This window comes from Gymnoscopelus braueri (genome assembly GCF_963280865.1).
Source record: "Gymnoscopelus braueri genome assembly, chromosome: 12".
NCBI classification, from domain to species: domain Eukaryota; kingdom Metazoa; phylum Chordata; class Actinopteri; order Myctophiformes; family Myctophidae; genus Gymnoscopelus; species Gymnoscopelus braueri.
In genome coordinates this window covers 39,450,639-39,471,022 of record NC_137614.1, presented here as the reverse complement: position 1 = coordinate 39,471,022, position 20,384 = coordinate 39,450,639, and the positions used below count along the sequence as shown (strand labels likewise).

At 43.2% G+C, this 20,384-nt stretch overlaps 1 protein-coding gene across 1 annotated transcript; it reads right to left on the bottom strand.

Moving 5' to 3' along the window:
* Positions 1 to 275: 275 nt before the first annotated feature.
* On the bottom strand, positions 276 to 19,648 carry LOC308097502 (uncharacterized protein). Its single transcript, XM_080445311.1, has 10 exons — positions 19,515 to 19,648; positions 18,604 to 18,662; positions 14,598 to 14,688; positions 12,044 to 12,122; positions 11,168 to 11,269; positions 10,993 to 11,061; positions 10,518 to 10,586; positions 10,311 to 10,379; positions 10,109 to 10,177; positions 276 to 1,367 (listed from the first exon to the last, which is right to left on the bottom strand). Exons 3-10 carry the CDS (start codon positions 14,652 to 14,654, stop codon positions 610 to 612), a joined length of 1,272 nt encoding a protein of 423 aa, XP_080301437.1. The 5' UTR covers positions 14,655 to 14,688; positions 18,604 to 18,662; positions 19,515 to 19,648; the 3' UTR covers positions 276 to 609.
* Positions 19,649 to 20,384: the final 736 nt, after the last annotated feature.

Here is a 20,384-nt window from a genome sequence, read left to right as displayed (position 1 = left end):
TAAAAACTCATCTTTCTGGAGGCCAAAAGAGGAGGTAGCACCAGTTTCCCAGTAGACAGACGACCCCCTCCCCTTTTGTTTGAGTGTGAGTGTGTGTGTGTGTGTGTGTATATATTTTTTCATGCTTTTTTTTTTACATAGTGGTATTTTTTCTCTGTATTTTTATATTGATATTTGAACTGTTTGGTTGCTACTATATGTCTATGAAATTAATACCAAGGACCTTTTTGGTCGGACCTTTTAGACAAAAGTATTATAAATGTAACTGTGTTGTTTTACATTCTTTTTGCCTAATCAAAATCAATCAATATGGAATTAAGTGGAAGCTTCAATGGATCATGATTACACGCCCCTCGGCTAAGCTTCATCATAATGAACATGAAGATGTAATTTAGTGAGGACTTTGTTATAATTGGTCGGTCTTACATTTTCAAGGAATTCCAAGATACATTTTTGTTGAGGAATAGAATTAAATGTGCGTATTGTGTAGCATCAGGGAGTGTGTGTCACTAAATCGTGTTAAGTATCTTACAGTATGGCATACTTTGATGTGGGACTTTGCATCAAAGCTTTTCCAAATATGGTTCATGGTTGTAAGGTTCGTGCTGTTTAGTTGCACTGATGAGTCCTAAAATTTTGTTTCCATCTAAACATTTTTCCACATTGTTTGCATTTAAAAGGTTTCTCTCCTGTATGGATACGCTGATGAAGTTTTGAGACTGAACGGGTTAAAAAACTCTTTCCGCATACAATACATTTAAATGGCTTCGCTCCAATGTGAGTATGGAAATGGCGAGTATGATAATTTAGGCTTACAGAAATACTGAAACTCTTATCACACTGGTCACAATGGTAGGGTTTCTCTCCTGTGTGAATTCTTTTGTGACCCTTTAAGCTCCCAGCAGTACTGAAACATTTTCCACATATGGAACAGCGGTACGGTTTATCTCCCGTGTGAATTCTTAGGTGTGTATTTAAGTAACCCATTTGACTGAACATTTTACCACATTGATCACACAGGTAGGGTTTCGCTCCTATATGACTTCGGAGGTGCATTCTGAGAGAATATTTTATGCCAAATCCTTTCCCACACTGGTCACATTGGTAGGGTTTCTCTCCTGTATGACTTCTCTGGTGTTTTATGAGATCACACTCAAAGCCGAATCTTTTCCCACACTGATCACATTTGTAGGGTCTCACTCCTGCATGAATTCGCATCTGGTGTGCTTTTAGACTATTCTTTTGGCTGAACCTTTTCCCACACAGATCACAGTAGTAGGGGTCTGTATGAAGTTTCTGGTGACATTTTAGTATGGAGCTTGTACTGAATCTTTTCCCGCACTGGTGACAGTAGTAGGGTTTCTCACCTGTAAGACAAAAAAACATAATTTATAAAGATTTTTTTTTTTAAATAACATGCAAGCTGGGTTCTATAGGGTGAACCCCAAGCTCATATGATTCATAATGCCATAGCTGAATGGGTGGAAAGTAGTTGTCTGAGGATCAAAATCCCCAGTTCACACCACAGTCTGCCCAGTATGCATATATTATTTTTTTTAATTAAAATTTTATCCCACGATTTTGTAACCCTAATTTTTTACACCCAGTGCCAATTGTCTATGTAATCCTGGGCACTACCTTCCCTCTGCCAACCTAGGGAGGCCAGGGCCGAGCTCATGCCTCCTTCAATGTATGAGAGCCAACTGACCTTCTTGTCACCTGACAGGGGAGAGTTTCCCTGGTTGGACGTAGTGCGTGGAAGGAACACGTTATTCCAACCAGTTATTTTCCCCTCCATCAGGCTGGCCAGGGGGAGGCAGTATAGTGACCAGGATTACTGCATGTTTTTGTGAGGGTACCTATCAACCTTTTTGGTGCCAAGGCACACCTGGCATAGCCAAAATATCCCAGGGCACACCTAGATATACGGTGCGTGTGTGCGTGTGTGTGTGTATATATATATATATATATATATATATATATATATATATATATATATATATATATATATATATATATATATATATATATATATATATATATATATATCAAAATATTTACTCTCATGTACACAAGATGTAATAAAGAAACCTTACAAACATTACAAAATGTCTTTGGCCTACAAATATACAAACTTGGGTCAGTGCTGACTGGAGGAGTCTGATTTCCTGAACACCCTGGAGCGATTTAGAAGCACTTTATAAGAAATCTAACACTTATGTTGATTTAAAGTTAGTACAGTTAGTTAGTTAGTGTTTTATTGTCGGACATTCATCATCATGGCAGGTTATAATATGACAGCCCCTCTTGGCTCTTGGCCGCCGTATCGACCCGTTCCGACCCACAATGTAGTAATACTGAGTGCCAAAGCATGTACCCTGTGCCCTTTTTATACAGTACCAGGTAGGCCAACATATTTGCATTCCTATGGGTGATGGTCGCTACACTGAATGGACTCGGGCGTGGGCCGTGGCTGTGTGTGAAACGGATGATGGCCGTATCGATTGACGGACGATCGCCGCTCGCTATTGTTCTCGAGGGGCTGGGTTCACACTTTCTTCAAACGGCACGGCACACCTCAGCAGTACTCGCGGACCAAAATTGGGACGGTTGATAATCACTGCCCTAGGGAACACGGGGAGAACATGCAAACTCTACACAGAGAGGCCCTTTTGCCAACCCCACCTAGGGTATGGGCACTGATGACACGGAGGAGAGGACACGCCCCCAGCGCCCCCCTGCGGGAATCGAACCGAGGACCTTCTAGCTGTGAGGTGACAACACTACTGACTGCGCCACCGTGCCCCCCCAGTATGCATTTTTAACAAATTCCTCATGTAGACTTCAAGAGTCTGAGTGTGTGTGTGTGTGTCTCTCACTTCAAACTCACAAAATAAGCACGTGCATGTGCGTTAAGGACTCGCTTAACCTTTTTTTATGCCCACCGCGGAACAAAATATTCACGTGCGCGGTCAGTCAGACAGTGCGTGTGGGTGTCAGACATAGAGACAGAGAGATTGTGTCACCGACCACACATGTTCTTCTGTACGTGGTGTTCTTCTGTGCCGTCCTCTGTTGTCGCGTTGCGTTTGTCATTAAATATGTAGCCATGAGCATGACCACAATATTTGTAGTAATAGCATATATCCTATATTGTTGGCTACTAGATCTAGATGTGAGGGCCACGTAGTGGCCCGGACCTCTAGTACATACATATATACTGTACATGTGTGCATTTCTATTGCTACTTTTTATTGCTGCTACAATGTAGCAGAGGAACCAGAACAAAATGGTTACTCTCATGTACACAAGATGTAATAATAAAGAATCCTTGAACATTACAAAATAGCACATTTGGCCTACAAATATACAAGTAAGACGCGCGAACGCTGGAAGCGAACGCAGCTCGAAAATATTGTGTATTTACGGACTTAATCCGTGTTATTTCACTGTGATGGGGAGAGAACATTGACTGTGTGTGTGTGTGTGTGTGTTTTGCAGGCTGTTGTGCATTTTAATCAGAGCATTGTCTAAATTCCTGCACTCTGGCGCCCTCTGGCGGCTGCACACAGGCAGTGCATGCACACAGAATGCACACAGACACACACACAACCAAGCATTCAATGTGTTAAAGGACTCTGATCCTAGGCTGTCAAAAACCCTGACTTTAGCTGAATTCATTGCAGCTTTTGGAGTCTACAGAGACTGCATTTGTGAGATGTACCCCCAGCGCAGAGAGGAATTGGACACATACATGGCCATTATAGCCGATCTGGCTTTATTGTATGACGGGTCGTCATTTTACGAGTATCATAAATCATTTTCATCCAACGCTGCCATGCACATCCAAAAGTTTAACCAGCGCTTGGATTGGTCTGTGGTTGACTTGTCACTCATCAGTAGACACTTCACTGGCCATAGATTTCTATGCTGCTCCGTTTGTGGTTCTTTCAACCATTCAGCTAATTTATGCCCCAAAACCGTAGTCAAACACGAGTCGCTTCAGCAGCAGCCCAAGGCAAATTCGACCCCGATAAATTCTGAATGGCAACTGAAGAAACAGGTGCGGTATATACTGGGAAACCACACTGCCATATGCAATTATTTTAATGAGAGTGTATGCATATTCAAATTCTGTAAATGTATGCATGTCTGATGTTGGTGCGGGGACAGTCACCCGAGATCTGTCTGCCCACGGAGAGTCCGCCCTGTAAAATCAGCTAAATAACTACGGAGCACCCATATACCCATGTTAATGTCCCTGCTTTGTCCAAGGCCCTCAAGATCCATCCTTTTGTTAATCATATTATATTATTGACTGGTCTAGTTCAAGGTCTTGTTCTTCATCTTTTAGATGATTTTCTGGTCGTAGATTTCCCTCATTCACCTCCATTTCGTTGCATTTCGATTTTAACACATTGACTGCTAAGGACCTAATATTAAGTCATCTGAAATCCAACGCTTTACCGCCATTGACGTAAATCTACGTCATCACGTTGTTTTCAGTGATTATGCTAGAGGGCGCTCTTCGCCAACCTATGAATGCTGCTTTGACTTCCAAAGAAGAATAGACCCGTAAATGACGTAATTTAAAAAGAAATTCACCCGGTTTGCTGCAATGTTATCAGATTTATAAAAATACATTTCTCTCTGATTTCTTTTCCCAGATTGCATTTTTGGTGAAAACAAGGTACAGTACATTCAACTGCCGATAACTTTTTTTTTTTTTATCCGGTAGATAGGAGACCCTCGTCCTCCCCAAGACAGCTTTTTTTTTTACATCAATGTCTACATCGTGGGTTCCGTGGGTTGTCAAAATAAGGTAAAAACGCTGGCGGTGGTGGATTAATTGATTAATTAAAGAGCCTACACCATGAATTTGAACCTTTTCTCTTTTTTGTGTGTTTTTGTCTCCTTTACCTCTCTTCTATCCCCAAAAATACCCCAGTTTGAGCACTCAGGCTTTCACAGCATATCTGGGACCAATGTAAATTGGTCTCAAAACAGGCCAAACTGATTTTCCCCCGTCTGTGAAGTCACAAGCGATCCAATCCCTCCCGTTTCAGTTCCAACATAAAAAAAAAAACTTTTTCCACACAGAACCAGGAGATAATATGCATACAAACTGGCTCAATAGCGCCACGTGCCAAATCAGGACAATGTCGTATTGCAGGTGAAAGTGCTCTATAAGTCAGAGAGAAGTTAGTTGGAATAAGTATATCTGAGGCTTGATTTAGGCTCAAACCTTTTGAAAAACGTTTGAGGGACATAAACAATATGATATTAACTCATTCAGTGACACATGACGTCTAAGACGTCACGTGGCCTGACGCCCTGAGCGCCACATGACGTCTTTTTTGTTTGTTTGTTGGAAAAACATGTTCAGAACCCAAGATATGATGATTTGAAGATTTGCTGCTCCATTCACTCTTTGTTTAACTTCTTACTGAAAAAGGCTTTTTTTACAATGAATTTTGGCTGTCCATAAATAAGCTGGGCACTGAATGAGTTAAATATTATATATTTTTAAATTCATGGTGTAGATCCTTTAATACCTGGCAGTTGATGTGTTAAATGTAAGCGATTGTCTGCAAGGTCTTTAGAACTCAGCTGCCAAGATCATGAGGAAAGGCTTGTCAAAAAGCATTATGATTCAGCATGATTTTTCTTTTCCTCTTTCTGTTTAAGTTTTTCAATTAACCCTATCCCCATTCAACATTCTTGCGCTTTCAAAGTGCATTCCTCAGAATCCCGTAAGCTTCAACCCTCTTCAATTAAAGCCAAGTTAGCTGGCATTCAATGTAATCTTCGGTGCCTGGACCCTTCATCATGTAGTATTCTCAGCCATCCTTCCATTAGTCTGCTGCTCAACGGCCTCAAAAAAGATCAACCACAAGGAAAAGATAAAAGATTGCCTATTACTATTAACTTGGTGCACCAGTTGGTGTGTAGACTTAGGCCGGGGTGCTTTTCTAATTATGAGGATAAAATGTCAGAAACCATTATTCTCACTGCTTTTTATGGTTTCTTAAGATACAGGGAATTCACCACTCATTCTCTCTCTTTAGATCCTCAGCATGACCTCACCATTTCTGACTTAACCTTTGAAGATAAAAAAGGGGTACCTGTTATTATATCTAAGACTAATACAGCTTTTTGCCCACAATGATCCCCTGTTTCTCATCCCGGTGGCAAAGCTATGACAAGATCCTGGTTTGCCAGTACTGTCTCCTGATTCTCTCTACTCTCTTAACTCTACTCTCCTCATTCCCTACACATTGGAGCAGCCACTACTGCAGCCCTGAAAGTGCCGGTCGCGACCTTAAAATCCTTGGGCCGGTGGTCCTCAGCTGCCTATGAACGCTATGTGCGCCTAAACCGAGCAGAGATTTTGCTGGCTCAGAATGTAATGAGTGCAAGTACTTTGTAATTGCTGCATCTGAGTGGTAATACATATGTTATTACTATGCATATCTGGTGGTTGCTGGGTGAAGTTCAGTTGGTTGCATAAACACAGAGCTCATGTAAAATAGTTTCAGTAAAGTAGAATATTCCTCTAGTAGGCACTAGAGGAATTGCTGGGTGAAGTGCAGTTGGTTGCATAAACACAGAGCTCATGTAAAAATAGTTTCAGTAAAGTAGAATATTCCTCTAGTTGGCATTAGAGCAGGGATGGGCAACTGGCGGCCCGCGGGCCGCATGCGGCCCGCACCGTCACTCAATGCGGCCCCCATTATTTTTTTATTTTTTTTAAATCACAAAGAAAAACAAAGTAATCTAAACATATCCGAAATGGTGAACTATTGCCTTCAACTGTTCCAAACATGCAACTTTCCATGAACCATTTTAATTACAACAGTCCACCAGTAGAGCGCGCTCTTGTTTATTTTAATAGAAGCCTTATTAAAGGTAGGGTAAGTGATATTTTTTGGTTAAAACAAAAAGTATTTTGTTAAAAGGTTAAAATACTATATTCTGATAGTAATCATTGCTATAGAGTGTTTTTTCAGTAACAGATGTCTCCCTGTCTCTCCAGCTCTTTAATAAACAGAAAATACATTTTTCGGTAGGTGTCAAAATATCAGCCAATCAGGAGAAAGTACAAATTTTTAAGCTTAATTTGTATAGTGTTCCAGTTCCAATTTTGCCTGCTCATTTCTTAGTGTCATCACTTCCAATTTCATTTGTTTAATCTGTATCCTGATTGAGTTCTCTGTCCTGGTTGGATAAAATTGGAAATGAAACTGAAACGAAAATGCATTTTCTGTTTAATAAAGAGGTGGAGAGACAAGGAGACTCCTAATACTGAACAAACACTCTATAGCAATGAGTACTATCAGAATATAGAGCTATTTAACACTTATTTTGAACAATGCAAATCACTTACCCTACCTTTAACTATAATTCTAGTGTTCATTTTTGTATATTTTTAAGCCAAGGTTACAGCAATACTCTGAAAGGCATACTCAGGAATGTGAAGTTTTGTTTAGCAGTACAGCTGTAGTAAGTTGATAGAAGCATTACTAAATGCTAAATAAAAACAAAGTTATAACAAATAATAATAGTTAATATCCCTTATTTATCACATATGTGACTATTATGGGCTTTTTGAGTAATGGGTACTACTGGCGAGAGTGTCGATAAACAGGGGCGGGCTGGGACCAAAATTCAGCCCTGGCATTTTGGTCCGAACCGGCGCACCGCCCCCGGACCCCCCCCCCCCCACCGAACGGGGGGGGGGGGGGGGATAAACAATGCGGCCCCCCAGAGTGATTGAGGAAATAGCTTGGTCACAAGGTGAGTTTCACCCCACACATATTCCTCTAGTGCCCTATCGGCGAATGCAGCCAAGGCCTAACATCGAGTTCACGTAATGTTAAAATATCCTAGCATGATCCAGAATTGCATTGCTGCACTTCGTCACTGTGTCTCCTCTGGGAGTCAAGTGGGATATCTGCTTGGATGTATCGGTGATAGTTCACCGTAGGGCGTTCTTGTTTCTGCGTGTTGGGGGTTGTTATTGTACTGTATATCTATCTCCCTGCTCTTAATGGTTAATGATGGTTGTCTAATTGTGCTGAGCAGGGAGAAAAATTTAGCAGAGCCTGAACGGCAAGATAAAATATCATAATTATTCACACTTGTATTCTCATTCTTTAATAAAATATTGGTTCAATCTATTCATGAGTTATCCGACTGAAATAATACATAGCTTGCAAGCTAGTTCAGGCAAAATAAACTCGAGAGGTTACACGCATGCGCATTACTATGTGGGTGTTTACGGATGCGTTATTCCAACATTGTTATGCAAGACCCAAACGTCATACACTGACGTTAGCATAACTTGCTGGAATGGCAATGCGAGAGATTTTATGATTTTTCGAATATTCGTTACAGTATTACAATAGTTACAATATAATCAGCCCAATGGTGGCAATTTAGGATACTAGCATAAACTCAGGTGTATTATTGCGATTATTCAATATTATTTAAGACAATGATGACACAAGCTTGTTATGAAAGTTAAGTTCTAATGGAAAAACATGAGTACTTATTGTACCAGATGTGTGGGATCTCTCTAATGACCGTCGGTTCTTTTCAAAATATTTGTAGGCCTATGGCTTACTTTCAACCAAAATATAGGCTAATACTAATAATAGTAATAGTATTAATACTTGTAATGGCCATTGGTCACACCACCAGTTTGTTTTACTGTAAACTTAAGAGTGGAGGAAGCCAGCAGCGCAGTCTGCGCAGAGTGCTGCTACACACTGCCCCCCCCCCCTCCGTCTCCTCTCTCAGTCTCAGACACACGTGGTATTGATTGATTGGCAATATACAGAACACAACTAAAGATGAACAAATAAAAAAAAAAGATACAAAAGTCGCGACCAACATGAAGGGGACTGTGATTAATGCAATTAGTGTTCATTGAGTACACCCTTGCATTAGCCTAGTCAGGGTTAAGCCTGACCAGCTGTACCTACTTTGTTGATTAACACAGTAAAAAAAAAATCCCTCATAATAGGTGCTCGTGGTTTAAAAAACTTTGAGAACCCCTGATTTGAATTGATTTCAATGCTGCTAATACAGGCTACATGATGGTGGTTTATTTTTTGTTATTGTTTTGTAGCCTACTGTTATACCTGTAGAGTCCTTTTGTATCATGTGCATGCAAAAGTGCCTTCCAGTCAGAGTCCTGCAACGGGCCGGGTACCCGCGGATACCCGACGGGTACCCGCGTTTGACGGGTGAAATTTTTACTTTGATATGATCACGGGTCCGGGTGGTACTGAACTATTCGCGGGCGGGTATCATTTTATTGTGAAAATCAGAGAGCACGTCACTTGTGTAACTTAACACAGCACAACTGCATGGAGCACGCTGGTCAGTTATCTTAACTCACAAAAACACATTGAACATCATGTTAAACCTTCAAATTAAAACCTTCAAATTAAAACCATCTGACAACGTAAACAACGACACATGTGTGCTGTGTAGATGCGCGTTCGCGCGCGTGGCTTAAGCTCGCTCCTCCGTCTTCACTTGATTTCTGTACGAACCTGACCACTGAATGTAGCGCTGTTGTTGAAGGCTGCTATCTTTTTCAACACACTTTTCAATAGGATTTACATTTTACTCTGCATGTAATCACGGGTAACCGGGCGGACAACGGTTCGTTTATTTGACTGGGTCTGGTTCGTATTTTGAAATAATCACGGGTGACGGGTCGGTCTACGGATCCGAGTATTGACGGGTGGGGCGGGCGTGGGACTCTGCTTCCAGTAAAAGAAAATAACGGAATTCCATTTGTCTTTTTTTTGCAGGGGGGGGGGGGGGTTTCTAATTTCATCATGGTCAGTTTCTGGCATCCCTACACAGGACGCAGGCAGTCTAATGAACGGCACTGGGGGTTCTGAGGTTGTAGGTAGAGTACGAGGCACAAAGCTGAATGCCATAGATCAGCCCAATGGTGGCAATTTAGGATACTAGCATAAACTCAGGTGTATTATTGCGATTATTCAATATTATTTAAGACAATGATGACACAAGCTTGTTATGAAAGTTAAGTTAAGTTCTAATGGAAAAACATGAGTAGTTATTGTACCTGTTGTGTGGAGTCTCTCTAATGACCGTTTCCGCTTACGTGACAGTCGGTTCTTTTCAAGACGTTGAGCTGAGAAGGGAAGATAGTTGGATGTGCGGTACTTGAATGAACAGCAATGATAGACATGGAATATGTAATATTTGGTGGTGTTTTGGTGTGGATGTTGTGTGTACAGGGTTATTGGGAAAAGATCAGTAATTACCTTTTGCCTCTGGCGTCTCCAATGAGCGTGTTTGTGTATTTCTCTGGCGTTGTGTTTCCAGGCGTTGAGCTGAGAAGAGATGATAGTTGGATGTGAGGCGCTTGAATGGGCAGTAGTGATACATGTGATGTATGTAAGAGCTGATGTGGGTGGTGTTTGTGGGTTGATGTAGTAATTGTGAATATGTCAGTTTAGTGAATCGTATACCTGTGGCCTCCGCCGTCTCCAATGAGTGGGTGCATGCTTTTTTCTGCCGTTGTTTCTCCAGCCGTTGAGCTGAGAAGCGAAGTGTAGAGAGTTGGATGTGAGGTTGTTGAATGAACAGCAATGATAGACATGGAATATGTAATATTTGGTGGTGTTTTGGTGTGGATGTTGTTATTGTGAATATGTCAGTTTAGTGAATCGTATGTCTTACAGGGGTAATGGGAAAAGATGAGTTGTTACCTGTGACCTCTGGCGTCTCCAATGAGCGTGTGCATGCTTTTTTCTGCCGTCGTTTCTCCAGCCGTTGAGCTGAGAAGCGAAGTGAAGAGAGTTGGATGTGAGGTTCTTGAATGAACAGCAATGATATACATGTAATATGTAATGTGTGGTGGTGGTGTTGTTGTTGTAATTGTCAAGCTGGCAGTGTAGTAAATCCTATGTGTGACAGGGTTAATGGGAAAACATGAGTAGATACCTGTGGCCTCTGCCGTCTCCAAAGAGCGTTTCTGTGCCGCTGTCTGCCGCTGTTTCTCCAGCCGCTGAGCTGTGAAGCGAAGAGAGGTGGATGTGAGGTAGTTGAATGGGCAGTGGTAATCCATGTAAGAGCTATGTGTGGTGGTGTTTGTGTGTTGATGGAGTGAAGTAGTAACCTCTGGCCTCTGCCGTCTCCAATGAGCGTTTCTGTCGCAATGTCTGCCGTTGTTTCTCCAGCCGTTGTTGCTTTGTCTGTGGCGTTGTTTGAAGAGGATGGGCTGAGAAGGGAATATATGTCAGAAGTTATGTGTGGTGTGTGCTTCTGGAGGCTGCACTGAGCAGAGGAATGACGTTAGTGGTGTGTGTCTCGACAGAGAATTGCATACACACGTGCAGGCAGAATGTAATGCACCTGAAGGTGTGTTGCTCCCATTGCTGTTTGAAATGAGAAGCACGTAAGCAGAGGCAGACACACACACACACACACACACACACACACACACACACGTGTTTGTGCAAGCGAAAGACACATGAAATTGTGTGTGTGTGAGGGGGGGGGGTGCAAAGAAAAGGGAAAAAGCAACACAAAGCTCTAGTGGCTGGAAGCTGCAATAAAGGGCGCTGGGCCATGCTTACGTTGGTGTTTTGAAGGTGATTGTGTTTGAATGGAAGATGCAAATAGTATGCTGCACTACACCTACTATGCTGTTCGTGACGTACATGAAGTGGACAATGACATAGTCATGTAAGAGTGCTAATGGATTTAGGGTGCGTTGTGTGAAACAGAATGTGTTGGAAAATGTGTGAATAAGAAGAGAACCAATGTAGGCTATGTGCTGGTATTTCAGTCATATTCACTCAAATTTTTGTTAGATTGAGTGAATATGTTATTAGGCAGAAATGTAAGAAATGTCATGCACATGGCTACGTATGGAATGACAAACGCGATGCTTCAATGGAGGAGGGACAACAGATGAGCGCAGAGTCAGACACACTCATGCACAGACACACACGTACAGAGTGAAACAGGTTGAATTTGAGTTGTACATTACCTGATGTGTCTGGCGTTTGCATCATGTCATCACAATACATTGCACTGCCATTCATCTCCGTCTTGGGTTCAGTGGAGTGCTGCATTGTACATTAATGGCAACGTTATGGCATACACCTAAATACCTTAGTTGACCCTTGAGCCCTTTTAATTGTCATTACAATCTCTACAATCACAAACATCTGGGTGATGAGCCTACACAGTCACATAATCCCTCCTTTCAATGTGATGTTTTTGAATCATAAAGGGAATGGCAGCCACACTCTCATTACTTTGCTGAATGTAACGCCCACACACACCCATGCATAACTCCGGGCCATTACAACACGCAGCACCTGTGCACACATTACCGCACCCACAATAGCAAAATGACATTGGTCACGTCTCCACTCCATTCACTAATAACACCCGACGGAAATTACGACGTGCGAGCCGTGCTGGCGATCACGACCAACTAGTTTCAACACTCACCACTGGGAATGTTGATAAAGGCAAAGACCCAGCGAAGAAACGCACGGCTGGTCGCCCTGCTGGTCCCATTGCTGCTGCCAAAAAGAATAAAAGTACTCCGTCTGAGTCATCGTCCGGCAAAGCTAACGACGTTTCATTGTGTCTACACTGCTAAGACTTAAAGCATCAATCGATCATCAGGATCAACGCTCTTGAAAATAGCAGCAAAAGTCCAGTATCTTCCGGTTCGTCTACGGCAACTGCAGGTTTTTTCCAGCGGCAACTACAGGGTTTTCCCCAGCGGCAACTGCAGGTCCTCCAGCAGCCGCTAGTACCACGCCATCCCAGATCCAATCTGATAGGCCTAGTGGTTCGAGTGTTGTCACCGTGTCACCACGCGAAACCTGGGAACAGCGTTCCGGCCCCTGTCACAGGCTCTCCTTTCCTCTTTCCTGCTACTGCCATCACTGAGAGCCTCATTTGTGAGGTGTACCCCCAGCGCAGAGAGGAATTGGACACATGGCCATTATAGCTGATCTGGCTTTATCGTATGGTGGGTCCTCATTTTACGATCATAAGTCATTTTCATCCAAAGCTGCCATGCACATCCAAAAGTTTAACCAGCGCTTGGATTGGTCCGTGGTTGACTTGTCACTCATCAGTAGACACTTCACTGGCCATAGATTCCTATGCAGCTCCATTTGCGGTTCTTTCATCCATTCAGCTAATTTATGCCTCAAAACCGTGGTTAAACGCTTCAGCAGCAGCCCCAGGCAAATACGACACGACAAATTCTGAATGGCAACCGAAGAAACAGGTGTGGTATATTCTGGGAAACCACACTTCCATATGCAATAATTTTAATGAGAGTATGCACATTCAAATTCTGTAAATATATTACAGAATTTATCTCTAGTATGATCGATCCCCTGATCGTTGCTAATCACGGGGGGTTTCACTGTGCTTCCGCGATAAGAAAAAAAAGTCATCGCGACCCCCCGTTGGCTATTTATAGGCTGTTGAAAATAGCATGTCTCGCCAAAAATGCATGCAAAAGGAGGCGAGATACAGTCGTTTTCCCATATACGTTAACCAGGAAGTGAATGGAGGAGTAAATATTGGGATTACATCATCTCCTGGTTCTGTGTGTATCTGGGGATGAAATGGTCACTCATGTGTTAGCGAAGAGTGCCATCTAGTGGAAACACAAAAAATCCCTAGAAACGTCCAAAGACGTTGGCGGTCTGGGCTTTGGATTTACAAACGTCCAAAGTAGTCGTTGGCAGGGAAGAGTTAAAGTGTATGTACGTGGCCAGATCGTTTCTTAGCAGGCTCTAGACACTTAACACATCGGGTGCCAAACACGGTTAAAACCGTGTTTTCAAAGAGTAGCGCTTTGGTGCCGAACACCGCGTTATCAGTCTTTTTCTTTTCTTTTTTTTTTTTCACAAGAGGGGGTCTAGCGCAGCACTGGAATCACCCATGAACACTCTAAAAAGTAAGGGACAGATGGATCACCATGCCAAAAAATCTGGCTCCCATCCGCTTCCATTCTATCTCCTTGCTAAAAACCTCTGTATATCCTTAACTTTTTACAGTGGGCAAAACAAGTCATTCTCGATGCGCGATCGCTCCGCAATGGTGACTCGCATGAGACATGTTGTTGTTCCAGGCTTTAGCCAGGACCATTCATTGCTGTGCACGCATGCATTGTATACGTGCATGTGCTCACTGTGTAGTCCACAGCTCTAAACAGCGCAGCGTTGCCGACGGTGAGATGTCTGGCACCGAACGTAATCTGTTATTATAAAATTCTGGCACCCGATGTGTTAATTGCATAATGAATGATCATAAAATGTTGACGGATTAAATACTCAAACTCAACCAAAATATGCAAATTCTTCCGTCTCTGAATTGTAGAAAGAAAAACTCCCTTCAAACCAAATGTAATCTCCTTTCTACCCCAGAGACACAGGTTTGTCATGTTTTATGAATTTGGCAAGAAGGTTGACAAAATCCATCTAGCATTTTATTGTATTTGTACATTTTATAGTAACAGAAACAACTTAATTTAATGTTTAAGAAAGAAAGAAAAACTTTCTTACGTCCAGGTGGTCTTCAACTTCAACTTCAACTTCAGCGAAGTTCACTGGAGAACACATCTCCACCTGCTGGCTGGACTCTATACAAACTGGACTGGAATAGAAAGAAATGTGATGCGACATGGGTTGTAGATGAAGATTCAATGTATATCAGAGTTAACAGAGCAGGACCCAAAATAACATCCCCAAGCTTCAAAAGTTGATAGATAGCTAGATAGATAGATATATACTTTATTAATCCTGAAGGAAATTTGTTTTGCTCAACGGCTCCAGTGCAATACATTCATACAGATGTCAATAAAAAGAAGCATGGTAAACATTTAAAAAAACATTACACCAATGGGAATGAATACAATAATAAATAAACTATCAGTTATAAGCAGTTAAAAAACCTAGGTAAAAGCAGTTAAAAAAGAGCACAGCTAAAAACAAATAAATATAGATCAGCTGGTCAACCCCCTCCCCCTCCCTCCTCTTTCCCCCAGAGCATCATTATGCAGCCTAATGGGAAATAAGAGTTCCTGAATCTGTCCGTGCTACACTGCAGTGATCGGAGCCTATTACTAAAATTGCTCTTCTGTGCATAAAGTGCTGTGTGCAGTGGGTGGCTGGCATCATCCAGAATGGACAATGCCTTGGCCAGGGTCCTCCTCTCTGCCATAGCCACCACTGGCTCAAGCTCAGTCCCAGTCCCTATGACCTTGCCGGCCCGCCTAATCAGCCTGTCCAGTCTGACTATCTCTCTGTCTGGCATTACCTCCCCAACACACCACAGCGTAGAAGACGACGCTGGAAACCACTGACTGGTAGAACATCTGCAGGAGCTTCCTGCAGATGTTAAAAGAGGCCAGTCTCCTCAGGAAATACAGCCTGCTCTGACCCTTCTTGTAGAGACTGTTCGTGTTTGCTGACCAGTTTATGATCAAGCTGCACTCCCAGGAACTCATAGGACTCGACCACCTCAACCTCCACCCCCCCGATGGAAACTGGCTGTGGGGTGGGGCGGGTTCTCCTAAAGTCAATAACGATCTCCTTGGTCTTGGAGACGTTTAGCTGTAGCTTGTTCAGCTGGCTCCAGCCCACAAAGTCCTCTATCACTTTCCTGTACTCCCCCTCCTCTTCCCCCTTAATACACCCGACGATGGCTGTGTCGTCGGAGAACTTCTGCAGGTGGCACATCTCCGAGCAGTGTCTGAACTCTGCTGTGTACAGGGTAAAGAGAAGGGGGGCCAGCAGTTCCCTGTGGGACTCCTGTGCTGCAGATCATAGTGTCGGATGTACATTCCCTCAACCTGACAAATTGTGGTCTGTCGGATAGGTAGTCCATGATCCAGGACACGAGTTGTGGGTCAACATGCATGCTGGTCAGTTTATCTCGTAGTAGGGGGGGCTGTATGGTATTAAAGGCGCTTGAGAAATCGAAAAATAGTATCCTCACCGCACCACTTTCCCTGTCCAGGTATGTATGAGGCCCGATGGAGTAGGTAGAGAATGGCGTCCTCCACCCCCACCCTCTCCCGATATGCAAATTGCAGGGGATCCTGGGCATGTTGCACCTGGGGTCTGATAAAGTGGAGAATCAGCCTCTCCAGAGTCTTCATCAGGTGAGAGGTCAGCGCTACAGGTCTGAAGTCATTCAGTTCACCATGGCGCCCCTTCTTAGGCACCGGAACGATGCATGATGTTTTCCACAGTGTGGGAACCTTCCCCAGCCTCAGGCTCATGTTGAAGATGTGCTGAAGAGGGTCTCCAAGCTCAGTGGCGCAGGCCTTCAGTAGCCTTGGACACACCTTATCGGGGCCAGCCGCTTTCCTGGGACGGATTCTCCGCAGCTCTCCTCTGACCTGGTCTGCTGGGATGAGACGGGTGGGGGGAGGGGGGGTGAACAGTCCATGTTCAGTTTGGGAGGAGAGGGGGGGAGGAGGGGGTGTGGAATTGGGGACTTGATGGGGGGCGGGAGGGACAGGAGGGGGGACAACCCCGGAGTCAAACCGGTTAAAGAAGGTGTTAAATTCATTTGCCCTCTCTCTGCTCCCCTCCACTGCACCCCCATTCCCCTGTTTGAGGCCTGTGATAGTCTTCATGCCTTTCCACACTTCCCTCATGTTGTTCTCCCTCAGCTTCCTCTCCACCTTCCTCCTGTAGGTGTCCTTGGCCTTCTTGATACAGTGCCTAAGCTCCTGCTGTGTGCACTTCATCTCCTCCTCCTGGTCTGGTTCTTAAAAGCCCTCTTTTTCCTGTTCAGAACAGCCTTCACCTCACTGGTTACCCAGGGCTTGTTGTTGGCGAAGCAGCGCACTGTCCTGACCGGAACAACCACAGCCAGGCAAAAGTTCATGTAGCCCGTCAGGCAGTGTGTTAAGCCCTCAATGTCCTCACTATGTGGACCCTGCAGTACACTCCATTCAGTGGACTCGAAGCAGTCTCTGAGGGACTCCTCCGCTTCTGGGGTCCACTTCCTGAAGGACCGTGTTTTGACGGGCTGCCTTTGAACTAGTGGAATGTACTGAGGTTGTAGATAGACCATGTTGTGGTCGGACTTACCCAGTTGGGCGAGGGGGGTGGCCGTGTATGCCTCTTTGATATTAGCATACAGCAGATCAATAGTCCGGTTTTTCCTGGTTGGACAATCCACAAACTGATGGAAGGCAGTGAGTGTCCAGGGTCGCGTGATTAAAGTCTCCCGATATGACGATAAAGGAATCTGGGTGCTGTGTCTGTAGCCTAGCAACGGTTGAGTGTAGCGTCTCACACGCTGCCCCTGCGTCAGCCTTCGGGTGGATGTAAACACACACGGCAATAACATGTGACATTTCCCTAGGAATATAGTAGGGTCTTAGGCTAACAGCTAACAGCTCTATATCGCTGGAGCAGATGATCTCCTTCACAGTCACATGGCCCGGGTTACACCATCTGTTATTAACGTACAGTATAAGACCCCCACCTTTCGTCTTCTGCCACACTTTGGTGTCTCTGTCCGCCCTCGCGAGACTGAATCCCTGTAGCTCTGCAGCGGTGTCTGGTTTGCGGCTAGTTAGCCATGTTTCCGTCAGTATGATCAGGCTGCTTTCACAGTAAATCCTCTGCGTCTTGACCAGCCCTCGTAATTCGTCCATTTTCATACTAGTCAGCTTGTTGTTTGTTAGCCCGGTCTTCACCTTGGCACCGGCTCTACACCCCCGGTATTTCCTCCTCAATTCCCCGGGGATCGGGTGGCGGGTGCCAGCGTGTCCCGTTTTCCTGAACGCGAGCAGATCACCGCTCGAATAAACGAGGTTACTGCCGCTACGATATACAATGTTCTTATCCATAGGATATATAAAGAGCCAAGGAAACAAAAACTCATAGAACCTTGGATTGTATAGCTGCCTGTGCATGATGGAAGTCCAAATATTGTCCATCTTCATATTGATCCCTAATTTTGATGCACCAGGGTTCTTATCCGTGTACTGTTAATTATGGCAGCTGTAAGTTCCCCCTCTCTCTTGATACCAGTCATGTTGACAGTCAGTCGGTTCCATGTTAAAGGTAGTAGAGGCTAAGTTAGTCAGATGATTGGTGCTACCGCAGAGAGAAGAGATGGTTTCCCAGAGCGCTGTTCAGAAATATCATGTTTATTTTTTTAATAGAGTGACTACTATGGTGAGAAGTGTAGGCCCGTCCTGTTATCAAATATATCCAATCCTTTAGTCTACATATTTGTGGGGCACTGCAAACTCTTTAGAGAACTTTCCCATCTAATTAACCATAGAAAATATCCATATGGAAAAATATTTCAATTACATTTTAATTAAGCTGCTAGCATATTTTGAGATGTGTTGTGATACATTTTTTAAAAACAAAATCATGTTATTTTATGGTGCAGTTAGGGGCAAAATGTGCTTTTGGAAGTAGCAATGAGGGGCAAAAAACACAAACTTTTCAATATGAATTTTAAGAGATTTTTTTTTGAATGATGACTAGAGAGAGAGAGAGAGAGAGAGAGAGAGAGAGAGAGAGAGAGACTTACTAGAAACAGTCCTGGCTGGCACTGGAGAACTAATCTTCACCTGGACTTCCCAGACTGGTCTGGAATGAAAGAATAGAATAATTAATTTAATAATAAGGACTTTGATTTGACATGGGTGTAGATGTAGGTGTGTGTGTGTGTGTGTGTGTGTGTGTGTGTGTGTGTGTGTGTGTGTGTGTGTGTGTGTGTAACCTTCATTTGTGTGTAACCTTCATGAGCAGCACAGCTGAGCACATGCAGCCATGAAAAATGAGGTACATGGGGGGCTCCATGTCTCCCCATAGGAGTCCCCTCTAACAGAGGTGTTATAGTGGCTCCCTATGGGGAGACACAGAGTCTAGGCTACCTGCGTATAGTAGATGTCCATTACCTTTAAAATGATCCCATATCGTAATTATTTGAGCAACAGGGGTGCAATGATACACATTCAAACATCAGCTGATGAGGGTGTTGTTTGATAATCCTAGTATTTACAAAAACGAGAACCCGCAATACCAGTTTGAAAGCTCATCACACATCAAGCCACTGCATCAGGGTTAATAATATCATTGCAACGCAAAAAAAGGACATCTCACTTATGAATGTTAATTGCGGCAGCTTTAAGTTCTCCCTCCTTATTGATGTTGACAATATACATGTAACCCAGGTCACAACTTAATTAAATTAAATTAAAAAAGTGTTTACCCATGGTTTAAGAGGGGCCGAACATAATTGTAACATCCGATCCGTGGCCATGGGGTAAGCACTTATATATATATATATATATAAATATATATATATATATATATATATATTTGAAATCTGAACGTAGATGTAACGGACGCCAAGCGCGAAAGTGCAAAGACTATTTTGAACTAACTCTAAAACGGTCATTTCATTATGACCTTTTTGATCCAAGGCTAACACATTACCTGCCACATGCCTTTTCCGTCTCGGATTAAATAATTTCCTTTTTTTCCGCAAAATTGTTGCAGGATGCCTTGCAAAGAACAGTAAAGAAGAGAGGTAGCTGCTAGCCGATTAGCTGTGTGTGTGTGTGTGTGTGTGTGTATGCTCTACCAGCTCAGCGCGTGCGCAGTAGAAGGCGAGCCGTTTGGGCATGCGCGTACAGAGCAAAATATGGGAAGTTTGGAAACGTCTCTCTCTCTCGCTCTCTCTCTATCTCTCTCTCTCTCTCTCTCTCTCTCTCTCTCGCTGTGTGGCTGAGGAGATAGGTATTTGTTTCATATTCTTTATGTAAGTAATTGACAAATAAAGTGATTCTTGATTCTCTCGCAAACACGTGACTCTTTTAGCTTATAGGTAAGTAATTTTAGGGGTTAAAACAAAAAAGTGTTTTGTTTGGTTTTGAACTTTAATGTCATACAAATGATATACACAGCAGAACAAAACTATGTTACATCCAGCTCCTGAATAGTATTGAGAATAATATAAATATACCAATATTAATTATATAAATATAATCTAAACAAAACGTAGAAAAATGCTTAGTGAATAATATTGCACATCTAAATACAATTAAATGTTTGATTATTATCAATATTAAAATGTGCACATCCCTGCCATAAGTGATCAGATGAGAGGGCTGTGAACCCTTTTGAGATGTTCAAGTAGTGGGCCCTGATGCAGAAAAGGCTGGGAACCACTGGTCTATAACATTGTAACTTTATGTTAAGAATAAGAATCCTTTAGTACAGTATGTCCCTTCCCCTCATTGCACGGTGCTGTTTGCTACCTTCACACCACCCCATTCATTCACATCCAGACCAGGGAGAAAGATG

Bases quoted from the DNA above. Each gene is read 5' to 3' on its own strand.
- LOC308097502 (XM_080445311.1), bottom strand. From the start codon at position 14,654: ATGTGTTCTCCAGTGAACTTCGCTGAAGTTGAAGTTGAAGTTGAAGAC. The intron at 11,062-11,167 runs GTTACTACTTCA...TTCGCTTCACAG, and splicing joins GGAGACGGCAGAGGCCAGAG to CTCAGCGGCTGGAGAAACAG. The intron at 10,178-10,310 runs GTAATTACTGAT...TTCCCTTCTCAG, and splicing joins GGAGACGCCAGAGGCAAAAG to CTCAACGTCTTGAAAAGAAC.